The sequence below is a fragment of the Lepus europaeus genome, chromosome 1 (assembly GCF_033115175.1).
Source record: "Lepus europaeus isolate LE1 chromosome 1, mLepTim1.pri, whole genome shotgun sequence".
Taxonomy (NCBI): Eukaryota; Metazoa; Chordata; class Mammalia; order Lagomorpha; family Leporidae; genus Lepus; species Lepus europaeus.
The window spans coordinates 25,632,630-25,650,888 of NC_084827.1; the positions used below are offsets into that span (position 1 = coordinate 25,632,630).

General features: G+C 37.6%; 1 protein-coding gene across 1 annotated transcript in view; it reads left to right on the forward strand.

Moving 5' to 3' along the window:
• Nucleotides 1-18,259, forward strand: part of SLC13A1 (solute carrier family 13 member 1) — an 86,062-nt gene that overhangs the window by 41,967 nt on the left and 25,836 nt on the right. Inside the window, exons 7-8 of the mRNA XM_062198498.1 lie at nucleotides 6,436-6,587; nucleotides 15,861-15,980. Of these exons, the coding sequence (XP_062054482.1) occupies nucleotides 6,436-6,587; nucleotides 15,861-15,980 (272 nt within the window). The remainder of the gene's footprint in view (nucleotides 1-6,435; nucleotides 6,588-15,860; nucleotides 15,981-18,259) is intronic.

Below are 18,259 nucleotides of genomic sequence, written 5' to 3' on the forward strand. Positions count from 1 at the left end.
CCCCACCTAAGGCGGTGAGGAGCCCTGAGCGGCAGTTTCACACAGGTTATATAGTCAACAAATTAGCATATGGGATTGGCCGGTTCGGAGGGACAATTAGCATACCGGAGAGTGCTGAGGAGAGTGCTGAGGGAACCAGCTGAGGAGAATGCTGAGGAGAGTGCTGAGGGAACCAGCTGAAGAGAATGCTGAGGAGAGTGCTGAGGGAACCAGCTGAAGAGAATGCTGAGGAGAGTACTGAGACTCTCCGAAGGGGAGTGGCAGCTCTGCTCTGGGCATGCCTAGAGGTTCTCTAAAGGGGATAGACTTTTCCTTCCCAGAGAACGTGCCCGCTGGACCCTGGGGAACATCTAACCTCTTAAGAAGCCCCTGATATCTGCCCAGGCCTAGTTTCTTGTCCCTCTCCCCCATAAGGGTCCTTCACAAGGAGATGTAAAACTTGATGCCTTAGAAGGGCTCTGTCAATGGCTAAACACTTCACAGCAGCATCAGAAGCTTGGAAACAACAGAGAAAATGCGTCAACGTTTTGAGCAACATTTATTTTCACCGTAGAATGAATACTCAACCAAGGTGTCCATGAAGTGAGAGAGTAGACTTAGGTTTGATCCTCTTCGCAGCTCGAGGTAAAAACATGACTAGACTTAGGACAGGCAGGGAGGCCCTTCAAGAGAGGCTCCCAAGGCCAGCGCTGCAGCTCACTTGGCTAATCCTCCGGTTCTAGTCCCGGTTGGGGCGCCAGTTCTGTCCCAGTTGCTCCGCTTCCAGTCCAGCTCTCTTCTGTGGCCCAAGTGCTTGGGCCCTGCACCTGCATGGGAGACCAGGAGGAAGCACCTCGTTCCTGGCTTCAGATCAGCGCAGCGCCTGCCTTTGTGGCCATTTAGGGGATGAACCAACGGAAGGAAGACCTTTCTCTGTCTCTCTCTCTAACTCTGCCTGTCAAAAAAAAAAGAAAAGAAAAGAAAAGAAAGAAATAAGAAAGTTCAAAAAGAGAGGCTGCCAAGACAAGAAAACTGGTAAGATATTTGATGTTGACCGAATCTCCTATTACTTGAGTGCTCTAAGAGAGGATTTAAACAACTAGGGGATATTTAGGATAGACCCCATGGAATGTACTTAAAAAACAAGCAGGTGGGGGAAGATAGAATTTTTTAACTCTGAGGGAGGATATGGAAAATATATATTATTTAACTTAGCTGTTAGTATAGCTCTAGACAATGTCCTTTTTTTTTTTTTTTTTTTTTTTTTTGACAGGCAGAGTGGACAGTGAGAGAGAGACTGAGAGAAAGGTCTTCCTTTGCCATTAGTTCACCCTCCAATGGCCACTGCAGCCGGTGTGCTGTGGCCAGCGCACCACGCTGATCCGAAGCCAGGAGCCAGGTGCTTCTCCTGGTCTCCCATAGGGTGCAGGACCCAAGCACTTGGGCCATCCTCCACTGCACTCCTGGGCCACAGCAGAGAGCTGGCCTGGAAGAGAGGCAACCAGGACAGAATCCGGCGCCCCGACCGGGACTAGAACCCGGTGTGCCGGCGCTGCAAGGTGGAGGATTAGCCTAGTGAGCCACGGTGCAGGCGACAATGTCCTAAAACACAGAACACGATGGAGACATTACAAGGATGAGTATGTTCAGTGAAGGGAGCTGTGAAAGAAAGCTAAATTCTGTCATCTAACAAGCTGGAAAATTAACTGTGATGCCTACAACTGAATAATCAAGATATGGCATCATATGAGTGGTGTTAAATAAATATGCAAACACCAGCTGAAAAATGTCCAACCGGCTCTCTTGGACAAGCTGAAATGGTTTGTGGAAACCAATGCTTTTGCAATTGTCCTTTCGTAATTACTTAAATATAAACAGAGCCCCTGATGTTTTTATGCCGCACAAGTGAATTATCTTTCACGATCTATGAAGATCACAGGTTTTGCCAATGCTGATTCATGTGTGCATTTTTAGCCCTGGAGGCTGGAAACCTGTAACTTGCCCCTGAAATCGGCAATCACTGCCACCAGGTGGCAATAGCGAGTTATAGCTGGGCCTAAAGGATTTCTGATCTGGTGTGTGGGTGTGATGATATCATCGGATTCTGCGTTTGGTTATTTCCTAGTAGACATTTGTCCGGTTTCTTGGAAAAGGATGTAAAAGGCATACTCACGGAGTGTTGCGTGTCATATATGTGCATGAAGTAAGTCAGAACTGGGATTGAAGGAAAACACGACAAGGAACAATAGTAGTAAAAGTAGTATGAAATATAATCAAAGGTAGTCTTATATGTGGGTTTTAAATTTTACATAAGTAAAACTGGTCTGTAAGGCAAGACGGTATAGGGAGAAATTACTATGAAGGAATTCAAATAAGTGGATTCCTGTTTCATTCTGCAGTGAAAAGTTATGTAATAATGCTCTTTGAAAAATTAGATCAGTATACCACATCTAATCTCTAAAAATCTGTCTGATTTAAGACTTGTTGATTCATTTATCAGTTACAATTTTTTATGATTGCAGGAGATAAAAAATTTATCATGAAGGCAGTAGATATCTCTAATCTCATCACCAAGAAAAAAAAACATTGTTAGTATTTAAGACATTTCATTTTAGCCTTACTTATTTCAAGGCACATATATGTACATGAACATTTTAATTTAAATATTACATAATTTTGTATATTTAAGTAGACATACTTAATAATTACTGATATATGCACACACATTTGAAGTTTAGCATTTATATGAAAGCTGATATTGTTCTTTATTTGTATTTTTTAAAATTAATATGTAAATAAGAAATTATACACATATTAGAGAACTTCAAAAAGTTCCTAAAAGTCAATAAAAAATAAATTTATTTTGAAATAAAAACATTTCAAATGACATGCATAGCTTTATCCTAATACTCGCCTTCCAGAAACTTTTTGAAGACCTCTTATAAGCATGAATATAAAACATATCTGCACCAAAATAAACTTATACTTTAATTTAATTTTTATGACCATTCTGAAGTGCTATTTTATAATAGATATTTTAATTTTCATTCTTCTTTCAAATTTCATAATATCTAAATTATGCATCACTTTCTGGTTTGTATTTGAAGTCCTTCCCACTGTAAAATATTTAATATTTATGCCCTAAATTTCAGTTGTCATATTGTATCACTCACCAGAAGTTTGAAACTTATTTTTATATTTTATTTACACACTGTTTTTAAGTTTTCATTGGAAAATTTTATTATATGGTAAATAAACATTATTTCTATGTAGAAGCATAAGGCTAAAGGAGACATCTGTAAAATTGCTTCTTTTGGGCAAAGAAACCCTTTAGGGGCTGACCTTTAAGTTAATTAGAAAGTAAAAGACAAATTCCAACCCAAAGCACCTGACCCTGCCATGCTAAATGCCATACCCACATCCATGATGACTTTTTATGAGTAGACGTTTCTTTCTTATCATGATTTTGCAAAGGTATCTCACAGTGCCAGTGCCACAGACAGCGTGCTTATCTGTGCAGAGCAGTGCGATGCTTCCATTTATCCTCCAGAAAAAAGGAAGCCTTGTACATTGTCAGTGGGGATGTCATTTGGAAGCGCCATTGCTGAAAACACCATGGAGGTTCCTCAAAACATTAAAATAGAACTACCATTTGATCTGGTGGGCTTATAAGGGTACTTTAAAACGTTCATGGCAAAAAGAAATGAAATCAACACATAAAAAAGCTATCTGCACCTCTGTTTTCATTGCAGAAGTATTCATACTATTCTCGATATTGGAACAATCTAAGTGTTCATCACAGCATGAGTAGAGAAAATATCATCTGGATTACTCTAATAACCTCTTTACAGATCTCCTTATGCTAATTCTTGCCTATTTAGGACCTATCCTTCATACTACAGCCTTAGAAAAAATCCAAATATATTATCAAAATATACAAACATAAAAAGATAAGAGATTACAAATTTCATTTATATATTTTTTTTGATAGGCAGAGTGGATAGTGAGAGAGAGAGACAGAAAGAGAAAGGTCTTCCTTTGCCGTTGGTTTACCCTCCAATGGCCGCTGCGGCCAGTGCCCTGCAGCCGGCGCACCACACTGATCCGAAGCCAGGAGCCAGGTGCTTCTCCTGGTCTCCCATGGGGTGCAGGACCCAAGCACTTGGGCCATCCTCCACTGCACTCCTGGGCCACAACAGAGAGCTGGCCTGGAAGAGGGGCAACCGGGACAGAATCCAGCACCCAGACTGGGACTAGAACCTGGTGTGCCGGCGCCGCAGGTGGAGGATTAGCCTATTGAGCCGCGGCGCCAGCCACAAATTTCATATATTTCTTAAATACATTTAAATATTTTTAAAAGGCAGCATGGGTAAGGCAGGCCTGAAATAGACAAGAATTGATGCAGACTCATAAGATATTATTACAATAATTGGGTCAGAGATAACATTGACCTAGACCAAGGCGACAGCAGTGGAGATGGAACTGAATTCAGATATATTGAGTAGATAAAATTGACAGAATCTGGAGAGATAAGGAAGAGAATATTTTCAAGGACAACAAGCAATACAGCACAGGAGCAGAGAGTAAGGGCAATGAATCAAGACATTGTGGCTCAAATTTGAAGTCCATGATTTTCAGGCTCTGTAACCTGTAGCAATGTACTTAACCTCTCTGTGTTTCAGGTTTTCATCTGTAAAATGTTATAAAAACACTATCCATCTCATTGTGTCATAATCATTGAGTAAATTAAAACACCTACTTCATTTTCAGTGCTAATTACCTACTTAGCATACCATAAATATTTGTTATTATGGTGATGGTGATGCCATTAGCTTGGATAAGTGATCCTGGGTTTGAAGAGAGAAGGAAAAAAGCATTTGGGGAACAGTTTTGGGTTGAAATTTTGAAATTATATTGAACAGATGATTGGATATATAAGCCCAGAAGAAAGAGTCCTGTGTGAAGACAGAAGTTCAGTGGTCTGCTGTATTAATATCAATTAATTAATATTAATATTCACTTAACCTGTGAAAATATGAAGTTTTCCAAGGAGATGTGTGAGTGGGAAGAGACAAGACATTCTGACAGAGTTTCAAGAAATTCTGGTGTTAAGGAAAGAGAACTGGCAAGAGAGATAGAACAAAAACATAGAAGGAAAATCAGAAGAGAACCCTCAGCAGAGATTGCTCCGTAAGAAAGAGTGGTTTATTATTTTAGGTGATTCTGAGACTTCAAAAGAATCAGCACTGATAAGGACCTCTTGAGTTTAATCATTCTGAAATTGTTGATGGACATAAGAAATGCGCTTAGGGTGGAACAAGGAGACAGAACGCAGGTTGTAGGAGTTAAGGAAATGGAGTCACTGAATGTAAACAGCCCTGTTCAGAATTTTCCTGTGTAAACAGAGATAAGGCAGAGTGGTAGTTTAATTGATAAAAGGGTTAGGAAGGCCTTCTTTTTTTCTCTTTGCAAAAATGAAAATGATTAAATGTTGGTGAGAATTCCAGTAATCCATGATGGAAGGTTTCTGAGAAGACCTGAGAGAATGGGGTTCCAAAACAGTAAGTTGAAGAAGAGACATTGACTCTGTTTTGTAGTTAGAGAAGGAGAAGCAAGGTGGCATATGCAAGTAGATACTGAAGTTTCTCAGTGGTACCTGCATCTGTGGGCTGCTATTTTTTTCTCTGTGAAGTAGGAAGCAGAGCTACCTGTGAAGAGTGAGAAAGAACTTTGAGAGGGAGACGTAAACAGAATAAAGAAGGTTTTAAAATTCTGGGGGGAGACAAAGTAATTTGGTCAGAGAATCACAGTGGGGTGTAAGGGCAGCATGCTGCAGCAGTTGATATTTGTGATCATGGATGTAAGGAATTCAATATGTTGTACAGTGTGTGTAATTTTTACCACCAGTGCTTGGCTGCTCAGAGACTGGCACAGCATGAAGAGAGCCAATAGTTGAGTTTATCAAAAGCTATAACTTTGATAAACTTTGAATTACCATTCAAAAAGGCAAGAAAGAGCATTAATAGATTTTTTAAAGAATTTATATTTATTTATTTATTTATTTGAAAGACAGAGTTACAGAGGGGATGAGGAGAGATCTTGCATCAACTGGTTCACTCTCCAAATCACCACAAACAGCTGGGATTGGGCCAGGCTACAGCCAGGACCCTGGAACTCCATCTGGGTCTCCCACGTGGGTGGCAGGGGCCCAAGCACTTGGGCCATCTTCTGCTCTCCCAGGTGCATTAACAGGGAGTTAGATCTGAAATGGAGCACTCGGGTCTTGAACCAGCACTCATATGGGATGCCAACATTGTGGGTGGTGATTTAACCCACTATACCACAATGCTGTCCCCAGGAGTTTAGATTTGTAATAAAGCTACTGAAATTGCCCGTCTGACCACAAAGACAGCAGTTCTTATACAGTTTTTTTCTGTTGTTGTTGTTGTTGAACAGAACTCAGGCACAGGAACCAAATATCGAACAAAGAAGGACCACATGATGTGCAAACTTATGTGTTTATGTATTGCTTACTCTTCTACCATTGGTGGACTAACAACGATCACTGGGACCTCCACTAACTTAATCTTTGCTGAGCATTTCAATGTGTAAGTAGAATTATTGGACTGTAATTTAACACATGACAAACACATAGATTACTTAAAAAAAAAAAAAAACTATTTCTTGATTCAGAGAATCCAAGGTAAGAAATGCTATGTTGACTTAATCCTTCTTTGTTTCCCATCAGGGCATCTGTAGATCTAGCAATCTTCCTTTGTACTGAGAATTAAGTATAAAAAGCATAATAAATTCATAATGCCTGCAGATTTTTCAGGTCAGTGAAGAGGAGATAACTCTTGGATTACCAATCTACTCAAACACTAGAAACATTTCTTTGCAAATAATACTGCCAATGGTAGTTAGCAGAAGTGCAAAGGAAAAATTTCAAGCAAGGTATATGTCAAGTATTAAGATAGTAGACATTTGTTAGAGTTTTGATTTGATGAACAGCATTGAGGAAGACAAGTTACAAAGTTTAGGTATTTCTCACAGGAAAAAAATGGGGTTGAAAACAGAAAACCTATAGTCTAAGAAGCAGATTCAGAGACTGAACTTCTTGAAATAATTTCAAAATAGATACAAAATTCGAAGAATGTTCTAGAATGAATAGACTCGTATGCACAAAGAACACTGGTATAGAATTTTCAGATCAATACTAATGACTCCTCCATGTATAGTTACTGTTTCAGTGAATAGAAATTCGTTATGTATACTCCAATGATCGACGTAGGAATAGGCCTTTGAAAGACATTTGGCTTATTAAGTGGGAAACATAAAATACACACTGCCAGAATGCATTTATTCAATGACTATTCTGTAAAGACAGAAAGTGTACCTGTTCCCTTTCTGAAAACCAGATATATATCGTTGAGCAAGGATTAACCAGGGAAAGATATTTCACATCTTAATCCACTCTATAAAGTTATTTTTTAACATTTATACCAAATTATTATTGTTTTGACATTGTTGGTGTTAGTAAACTGATGGTATAGAAAATTCCAATGAAATTTCTTGCTACAGTTGAAATAATCCATATTTAGTTTGTCTTTGGTGTTTGTCTTTTTGCAAAATGTATCAACCAGTTTCTTTTCTCTTAAACTTTTCTCTTGACTCTGAATGCATTAATCCCTTTTAAAATAGATTGAAAGCACAGTATCACACTGAACAAAATGTTTTAGTAACTATTTTAAGTTTGTCTAATATTCTAATCTTCATAGAAAGTTGGCCAAAAAGTCCTTTCAATTCATAGAATGTTTTAGCAGTACTTTAAAATTTTGTGATTATTTTTCCTTCATGAGGTTGCCATCATATTAGAATTTTATGGAAATTATAATTAGAAAAAAACTCAAGGGAGTCCTCTTTTGATAGAAAATACTGGTATAGAAGGAAAGAAATGTGGAAAAACATAACTGATATTATTAAATAAGGTAAATATTTAATAAACTTTCTTAAATGTGGCCTTATGAAATACAATAGCATATCAAAGTAACACTGGAATAGAATACATTTAATGTATTCTATGCTAAGAAAATTATATCATTTGTCCAGGTGTTTGGAGCTGGAGATAAATTGCACTTTATATACAAAGCCACTATAATACTGCCAGCTTCTTCTTTTGACACTGCTTGCCATCATTTTGAGTGATACTAATGCTATTTTGTAGTTTTGTTTTGGGTCAATGTCAGTTCTAAAGTATTCATGAAATCCGAATGTCCATGTCTTTCTATCATTGACATTTAGAGAGATGTCATCTTACAAATATACTTTTGTAGGAAGAGACTGAAGAATATATTTTGAGGCTTAGTATTAATAGATGATAGATATAATACATTTATATATAATGTCTCTATATAAAATATATATGTGCATAAAGCATGTTTTGTTTTCTTCTCTTTTCAACACACATAAAAGAACAATGACATCTAAGAAACCTAAAACTTATTCAGTGTAAGTAAAAGCAGACCTCTTCAGTCACTGAATCAATAAATGTTTCTAGGAGACTGACAAATGTTCAATCTATTGCTTAGAATTCTATTGGAGAACACAAAGAATAAAATCTGCCAGGAAGAATATTTCAGCTTATAGTGTAGACAAAGCATACAAATGTGAAAACTAATAAAAATGTTTAAAAAATAACATTTACTTTTTGACATATAGGAAAAGGCAAATAAGTCCTTGCCAGATAATTTACATTCATTATAGAGTGCACATATTCTAGAGATCCTTGCTGCAGAGGTGTCTTATAGATATATCTATGTTCAAATCTCAGCTCTTTTATTCAACAGTGGAATAACTTTGGATAAACTACATAAGTTCTCCAAGTTTGCTACCTTTCCAGAAAAAAAATTAGGAAAATGTTATTTCTCTCTATCTCTCTCTCCTGACTGTTTTGAGTTTTATATACAATAAATAGCAGTTAGAGTACCACATAGCACAGAGCACATGGCCAGTAAATGTTGATTATTATTGCTACTATAGTTGAGAAAGTTGAGTTTCAGTTTAGGGCACTGAACACTAAACTAATATCAGACAACAAAGGCTGCCTCCTCAGAAAGTTACCTCCTCAGAAACAAAAAGAAGGATGTCGCTTGTGCTACATCTCTTGATCACTAGAGAAAATTGTCCACACAACGTGAACAATCCTAGAAGAGGCACATGCAACACTTTTGGACAAAATGAGTGTAAACAATTTACAAAATCAAAGTACCAAAAATCTGTAACGGTTTTTCGAGGGAGGGAGTGGGGTAGTCTTCTCATATTTTACAGAGTTTAGAATAGCAGTCTGCAGATTGATTGGCATTACATGAAGTCTGGAGACAGCAGATCAATTAGGAGTCTCATCAAAGTGCTCAAAATACCAAGAAAGGAAGAACTAAACTAGTTGTGAAGTGATAGGAAGACTTAGACTCAAGGTTCTTTGTGGTCAGGAGGTCTTGCATGGGCAATTGGGTGTGAGGATTTAGGGTCAAGGAGGTGTAAGATGTTTGTGCATATGATTAGATAGAAAATGATGCCCTGAACTTCGAGAGAAGACAAGGAGAGAGCAGGTTCACTGAAGAAATTAATAAATTTGATTCAGGATATTTGGACATGGCCTTCAGAATCTATCTACAAGGAGATTTTCAGCAGGGGGTTACGAATGTTTTTGAGGTAGCTATAAATTGGAGGGCTATCATGTACATATATAAAAATGAAAGTTAAATTCTTGAGTATATATGTAGTCACATGTTTCAAACCTTGGGATACAGATACATGCTTAGCAAACAGTGACAAGAAGGAAGATGATAGGAGGAGAATAAGGAGGATGTGGCTTTGAAAGCCAAAAGAGAGCCTTTTCAGAATGGGGCTGGATCAAGGTACACTGTGTGATGGAAGAGAGTCCAGTAGTGATGGCTGATAAAAAGCATTTGGCTGTCATTCATGTTCTCCAAGAGGGCAGGTTTGGTGGAAGGGAAGAAGGTGAGGCAGAATTCAAAGAAGAGTTATGGAGTAGGAAGGGGAAGGCATCAAGTTTGGTTTTTCCGCATTCAACACAATAGGAAAAGAACAAGAATGAGGTGTCATTTTGGTTTAACACTGGAGAGAAAGAGACTGTACAAACAGAGATATGTGAGGGTGTGAGAAAAAACTAGAGAGTATTAATGAAAACAAAGATTTGGATGGAAATGCAATGGCATTAGAAGCAATACTGGAAATGTTTGGTCTTGAAAAAAAGAAGGACCTGTCTTTCTCAATGATAACAGAAGAGACGGAGAACAAGTGAAGACACAGGAGTTTCAGACCCGCCCTGGGTCTAACTCCCTCATTTTACAGATGAAACTGAGCAAGCTTGAGGTGTGGTTACTACTCAGATGCAAGGGGAAGGCAGGTGGCCAGAGCCATTCTGTAATCTCATTGCCTCACAGATCTGCAGGCACAATATGGGGGCCATGTGGGCAAATTCTTTGAAGGAGTAAGTTTTCTGCTGTAACAGATGAAGACTACATGAGTATTCACATTCTCTTGCTGCATTTTTTTTCTTAAAATATAAACATTGTGACAGGTATTTGGTCTAGAGGTGAAGCTACCAGTTAGGACACCCAGCGTCTGGGCTCTGAGTCCAGCTTCCTACTTACGCATATCCTAGGAGGAAGCAGGTGATTACTCAAGTTGTTGAGTCCCTGCCACTTAGATGGGAGACTAAGATTTAATTCGCAGTTCCCACTTTGGTCTTGGACTGATTATGGGCATTTGGGGAGTAAACCAGCAGGTGAAAGTGCTCTCTCTGTCTCTCTCTGTCTCTGTCTCTCTCTGTCTCTCTCTCTCCACGCTCTCTCTCTCCCTCCCTAATAAATAAATAGATATTTAAAATATAGAAATATGTACACATAATAAGTATTGTTTGACATGGTTGCAGAGTTGGTTATGAGGCACTTAGACTAACCCATTTCCTTGTTGTCAATCTCATGAGCTGACGATGTTTGGCTTGAAAGGTGGAATTTCAGATTAACACTAAAAAGCCTGAAATAATTACCTAAAATAACAAAATATACAATATTTCTTGTGTTCTTCATTTTATAATATAAAATATATGGTACACAGATTCTGAAAATCTTACAATTACTTGTGGCTTATTCACCACTAGCCTTGAGAAGTCCTTGGAATGGGACTTTCTACAAAGATTGCACTTCCTGTTGTAATCCTACAGATTTATTAGGTTTTTATTTACTATTCTTTAAGGAAGCTACAGTTGCTCAGTTTTCTCTACCTAACCATTTTGCTCTACTGAAAAGCTCTTCCAGGAGCTACCTTATTGTCTACTTATGCTAATGTTAATAAACAGCACCCTATAATTAACTCATTATTTCCTACTCTTGTTCTTGAAAAAGTAGCCAATTCTTGTCAACATCTTGCTCCATTTTGTGGATACTATATCATTTGGAACTTTGTGAAGTTATTCCTTAACTACCATTCCCTCTTCTCATAATATATCCTATGTTTACACTTGTCTTCAGACAAAACACAACTACCATCTTTACTGACTATAAGCTTGTAAAGATTGAGTGAATCATTAGCTTTCTATTTTAACCCACAAGAGACACAAGGAGATGATCGGTAAACATCAATTTAGAGGGACTGTGCCAAAGTATACATGAAGTGCTAATTGTTCTTAGGAGTCATCTAAATAATCTTTTGACTTCAAAATAAATTCATGTAGGGAAACATTATTGAGGACAATTATTTCTTTTATTATAGAGTAGTTTTGATTCATCAATAACATCTAACAAACACAATAGCTATTATTGAAATCCACACACAAAAGATTTACTGGATAAAGAATGAAGATTATCAAAAGTAAATAATAGCTTTCTGATTATTAAAGTACAGTATTCAGTTTGTAAGCTTAACGCAGGGTATAGAAAGCAACTTGGAAGAAAACTGCATTATCAATGATTAGCACACTCTATGTTACTAGTTATGTGTTAAATAACTATTGTAGTCCCCCCACATATCCACAGGGGATGTGTTTGAAGACCCCAACTGGAGGCTGAAGCCTCGGATAGTACAAATATGAATATACTATGACTTTTTTACACATATATATCATTGGTAACATTTAATTAATAAATTAAGCACAGTACTAATAATGAATAATGAAACAGCATAATCATAACAATATACTTTTATAAAGTAATAATTCTTCGTATTTCCTTAAAGGTATCTTTTAAAATATTTTAAAATATATTTTCAGATATTTTAATATTTTTGGACATCTGTTGACCATTGTGTACCTGAAACACAGAAAATAAAACCATCAATGGTGGGGGGCGATTATCGTTCTGTAGGTTTGGAAACTAAGGATTCAAAAGGAGAAGTGTTCGTAATTACCCTAAATTCAAAGTTCATCTCTCTAGCCTCTCTTCTTTGTTTATTAACCAGAACAGATGCATATCAATTGCTAGCAATAACTAGCTTCAAAAGTTACCATGATCACCTGCAGAAGTGAACACTATATGTTTCTTAGAAATAATTTCTCTCACAAATACCATAGAAGAAATTTGGACATTATGGAGCTTGGATTCAGATCTTGATTCAGATTTTAAATCTACCATTTATTATCTTAGCTTCTGTCAACATCAATTTCCTCATTTGAAAAAATGAAGACAATATTAGACCTTATACCATTATTGTAAGGATTAGATGGCATGATGTTTGTGGGCTTCTAGCCGCAAGCCTGGAACAGAGTAACTTGTCATTAATGCTAGCTTTGTTATTGCCACCACTTCTATTTTTGCTATTGCTGTTAGAAATCTAAGCCTAGTTCATGAATAACAAGCAGCTAACATTTTGAAAAGAAATCTCTGAAAGTACACAAATATGAAACTGAAAAGTGGCTTTGCCTCACAGGTAATCAAAACAGCTTTTAATGAAAAGGACAATAATCAGTGTGGACACTAGCTTATTGTGAGTCCTAATGGCCAAAATCCATTACAAGTTTGCAAATTTCCGTGACTGTACCCATTCTCTTAAAGCTATTTCTAGATATTTCTTCAGTGTTAAAGTTATTCCTTATTTTGTAGTTGGCTATAAAAGCACAATCACAATGTTATCTTCCTAAGTATCAACATTGAAGCACACATGTGCTTTGGATCAAAGCATGTCTCTATGTTATATACAATCATCTCTGCAGTTGTTTTAAAATGTCCTTAAAACATAAAGTTTGTACTCCAGCTTATGGATTTTCTCAGTATATGTGGAATTTTCTATTTTTACCCAGGAACCAGAGTTGAGGATACCGTGTTTTAATGAAAGATGCCATTTTATATTCAGATTCCTGCTGGGTTATAAATTCAGCCTGGCTACACAATTTATGAACTTGAGAAACACACCGTAAGCCCTGAGACTCAGTTTCTTCTTATATAAAGTGGAAATATTGTGTTTTCTCACAGGATTTTTTTAGAATTAACTGTGTTTGGTTCATCTTCTCATTCTCACCTCTCTGCCTGATGTCTAACACTCAGTGTCCCCAAATACATTGCCAGTTTCTCTCTAATTCTTTCCTTAAATGCTTTATTTATTTATTTGAGAGAGAGACAGAGAGAGAGAGAGAGAGGGAGAGAGAGAGGGAGAGAGAGACAGAGAGAGAGAGAGAGAGAGAGAGGAGTAGTGGGAAAGAAAGAGAGAGAAGGAGAGGAAGAGGGAGAGGGAAAGGGATTTTCCATCTACTTGTTCACGCCCCAAATGCCTGCCAACAGCCAGGGAGACCTAGGCCAGGTAAAAGCAGGCATCGAGTAACTCAATCCAGTTCTCCCAAGTGGGTGGCAGTAACCTAATCAATTTTGCCATCAATTAATCAAATAAAGACCTATTCCTCCAGGCAAAAATTCTGAAAAGCCCCTCTTCAGGCAAACTAATTTTGCAGGATTATTTCCAGCGGGTGGGGGAAAATAAGGTGGTATGAGCTGCAGATGGTGAAAATGGAAATTAGGCTTGGCGACATTGCACTGACCCTGTTCCAAATAGCATTTCTAAGTGTCTTTAGGCAGCATAGAATGATGTTCATCATCCCATCAATCCCACAAATTGATGGGAACCCAGATTAAACCTTTTACACCTCCTTGTGTTTTCTAGCTGGAGACAACAAATATTCTGTCCAAAATAGGCAATTTTCAAGAGTCTCATGAATGTGTTAAAACATTTCTTACCATAATTTGCCACCTTCTAATTTTATAAATATATTAGCTAATCTTTGGATCCCTTCAGGATAGATAAAAAATTCAAATCACTAACGATAGCTCTAGGGCCCAGGGAGATCAGTATCTTTTTTTTTTGGGGGGGGGGGGGGAGGGAGTTCAGTGAAAATTGTAGAAAACATTAGAAATCTAGAGTTTTGAGAAGCATTATTCTTTTTAGTTCTTTATATCAGTTAGGAAACATCTATAAATAGAAGAAGGAACTCTGAAGTACATACATTTGCTACAAACGCTTATTTCCATTACTTTTTTAATTAACAAAATACCAGGTATGATTTAAACAGAGCAACAATGAAGCTGTTTCCACAAAGTTTCATATATTTTGTGATACAAAACATTACAAATATATTCAGAATTTCTGTATTTTTCAGATTTCCAACCCTTTGTGTTACTGCCTCTAGAAAAAAGTTAAAGATATATGGTTTTTCCAGTTATAAAATGGATGATTATATAATAATTTATTTGTTATTTATACTACATTTTAGAACATTGAGTGCAGGGTTGCCAAAGAAGATGTGCTTGTATCTGATCATATTTTCTTGTTGCTATTTGGTTTTTAAATGAGTTTAAAAAGTTGAAAATAATTCTCAAAAATTGAGAAATAGAGTTGATATTTTTCCAAAGGACTTTAGAAAGGTTTTTTTATTATTATTATTTATTTTCTTTTTCTTTATTTGAAAGGTAAACAGAGACAGAGAGACAGACCAGAGAGATAGAGAGTGATCTTCCATCTGGTGGTTTGCTTCCTAAATGACTACAACAGCCAGGGCTGGGCCAGTCTGAAGCCAGTAGCCCAATACTCAATCCAGGTTTCCCACATGAGTAACATGGACCCCAGTACTTGAACCACTACCTGCTGCCTTCTGGGTGTACATTAGCAGGAGACTGTATCAAAAGCAGAGGCAGAACTCCAACTCAGGCATCCCCATGTTAGATGCAGACATCCCAACTGACATTTTTATCGCTACATCAAACACTACCCCTACAGAAGTTTTTCTTATTCTGATCCTGGAGACCCAAAGCACCGACTAATTAAAAGAAGAAAGGCTTATGGTGTACCCATTAGATGGTTGTGGTGCTTTGGGGCAGAAGAAACAAAGGGGAAAACAGAGATGAGAGAAAATACGGGCTAGATCAGAGTCCTTTCCTAGGTGCCATTGATGCTAACTTCTAATGTGAAATGGTAACATTGAGTCACTGTCTGCAGGCCTGCCTGTTTATCTTTCCTCTCTCATACAGGAATGATTTGCGTAGTAACACTAAACACACAGTCTTCACTTTCCATTTAATGAAGATCAGAATATCAGTTAGTATGCTAGGTTTTTTCACAAGCACTTCTTTAGAGACTGAATAAAGGAAACAAATCACAACAAACCCATTCTTGCTTATGTGGGATGGAGGAATAATTATGTAGTTACAGAATCAAGATGGAGACAAGGAGTAAAACTAACTACTTTACTTAATGATAAAGAAGGTCTTTCTTGCTGGCCAACAGCACACACACACACACACAAGTGGAATGCTACTTCCCAGTGTCCATGCAGAGATTGTTGCTCCTTCCCTGAACACTTACTGATATTTTCACAGACGCTACCCTGAATGTCACTGCCTCAACTTTGGATCATGGTTTGTGTTTTCCTTCCCGGCTGCCATTATCATTCTACTGTTGACCTGGATCTGGCTCCAGTGGCTTTTCCTAGGATTCAAGTAAGCATTCCATACTAATATGTTAATAGTGTTGTCTAGGTTCCAAGTTCTTAGTTCCTTATCCAGTGTTTTTCACGTATGTCATGCATATTGTATTTCAGCATTTTTCTTACCCATAAAAGGATACATACAAATATGTATTTTAAAGATAAGCTAGAATTTCATTCAAATAACTTTTTTTTAATTAAACTTTTATTTAATGAATATAAATTTCCAAAGTACAGCTTATGGGTTACAATGGCTTCCCCCTTCCAAAACTTCCCTCCCACCCACAACCCTCCCCTTTCCCGCTCCCTCTCCCCTTCCAATCACATCATGATTCATTTTCAATTCTCTTTATATACAGAAGATCAGTTTAGTATATATTAAGTAACGATTTCAACAGTTTGCCCCCATATAGCAACACAAAGTGAAAAAAATACTGTTGGAGTACTAGTTCTAGCATTAAATAAGAGTGTACAGCACATTAAAGACAGAGATCCTACATAATATTTTTTTTTTATTATTTTTTTTGACAGGCAGAGTGGACAGTGAGAGAGATACAGAGAGAAAGGTCTTCCTTTTGCCGTTGGTTCACCCTCCAATGGCTGCCGCGGTAGGCGCGCTGCGGCTGGCGCACCGCACTGATCCGATGGCAGGAGCCAGGTGTTTCTCCTGGTCTCCCATGGGGTGCAGGACCCAAGCACTTGGGCCATCCTCCACTGCACTCCCTGGACACAGCAGAGAGCTGGCCTGGAAGAGGGGCAACCGGGACAGGATCGGTTCCCTGACCGGGACTAGAACCCGGTGTGCTGGTGCCACAAGGCGGAGGATTAGCCTAGTGAGCCGCGGCGCCGGCTCATAATATTTTTTTTTAATTAATTAATTTTCTATGACATTTCCAATTTAACACCAGGTTTTTTTTTTTTTTCATTCAAATAACTTTTATGGTGGAGATCTGTAGAAAGCAAATATATCCTTTGAATCCTAAGCCAGTGAGATATAAACAGACCATAAGGGCATAAGAAGCACATTGTGATGAGGACCAAGGTTATCTTGCTAAAGAAGAATTTTAAAAACTTTTGCTACTGCACTTGGTTTAGTGGGGGACTTCCTTGGGTTATTGGATTACTTTTAACTGTAATACTTCCTGTTTCATGGTAACACCAAGACTGGTATCAATTTCAAACTATCAAACATAATAAAGATCTGAGAATATTCTCTGTGGAAAGAATATCAGATTAGGAATCAAGAGATCAGGTATAAAATTGTAGCTTCTCACAGGAAAATAGGTAATCTTCGCAAGTCCTCACTCAATCTCTCAGTGCCTTCAACTATAAAATGACAGAATTGATTCAGAAGCTCAGTACGATCACTTCTAACATGTATAGGCCCAAGTTGAATGCCTAGAAGTGGAGGTAGGAGATGCTGATCAATAAAGTACTCCTGATGTCACTGAAATGTCAAATGCACATAATCAAAAGAATTTCAGCAGAGTCCCTTGTCTGAAAGTGAAGCTGGTATTTTGTAAGTCCCAGTGAGTTACATGATTTAGATGACAACCAGCACTGAAAATTACAAAGGGATCCTCAATAAAATCTAAAATGCAACATTATAATTTCAGTTCATTTAACAATACTCCAAAAATAAAAGAGGAAATAGAAATATAGCAAACCTTGAGAATATTTTTCCTGAAAAAAATGAAACAGTTCAAATTCATTTTTATAGGGTTTGTTTAAATAATTTCAAGGACCTATGAGTAAAACAGCATGTTACCTACCATGCCTGGAAGGCTGAAGTCGGCTATTTATACTTCCTTTGAAAAACAAACACTACCTATGGTTAGATGTGGTTTCATGCCTATGCCCACATTTTCCAAGCCAAATAACATAAGGACTGACATTTGTCCATTTTGATTCCTCTTCCTGGTTTTTCTCCAGAATTGTCACAATTCTGTTAGTACTGGGAAGATGACTCTGACGACTCAAAAAAAAAAAAAAAAAAAATTCTATCCAGATTGTGAGAGCAGCATGTGGCAGTCCTCCTGCTGAAACAAATGTGTGGAATGTCACTGACTTCAGCAGGTGGCATCAGTGTGGAGAGGCCAGCTGCATACTAAGGCTCCCTCCCAGGAAACCCAAGCTTTTGGGGGTCAGTTCAACTGTTCCGGCTGCAATGCAGAGTAGAAAGGACAGCAATCCCAAGTCAATGGGGAAAGTATCCAGTATAGGCCCACATTTGTTTTCACTTTTTGTTGCTGCATATAATGACTTTATAAAAAACATAGGTAACCACTTTCA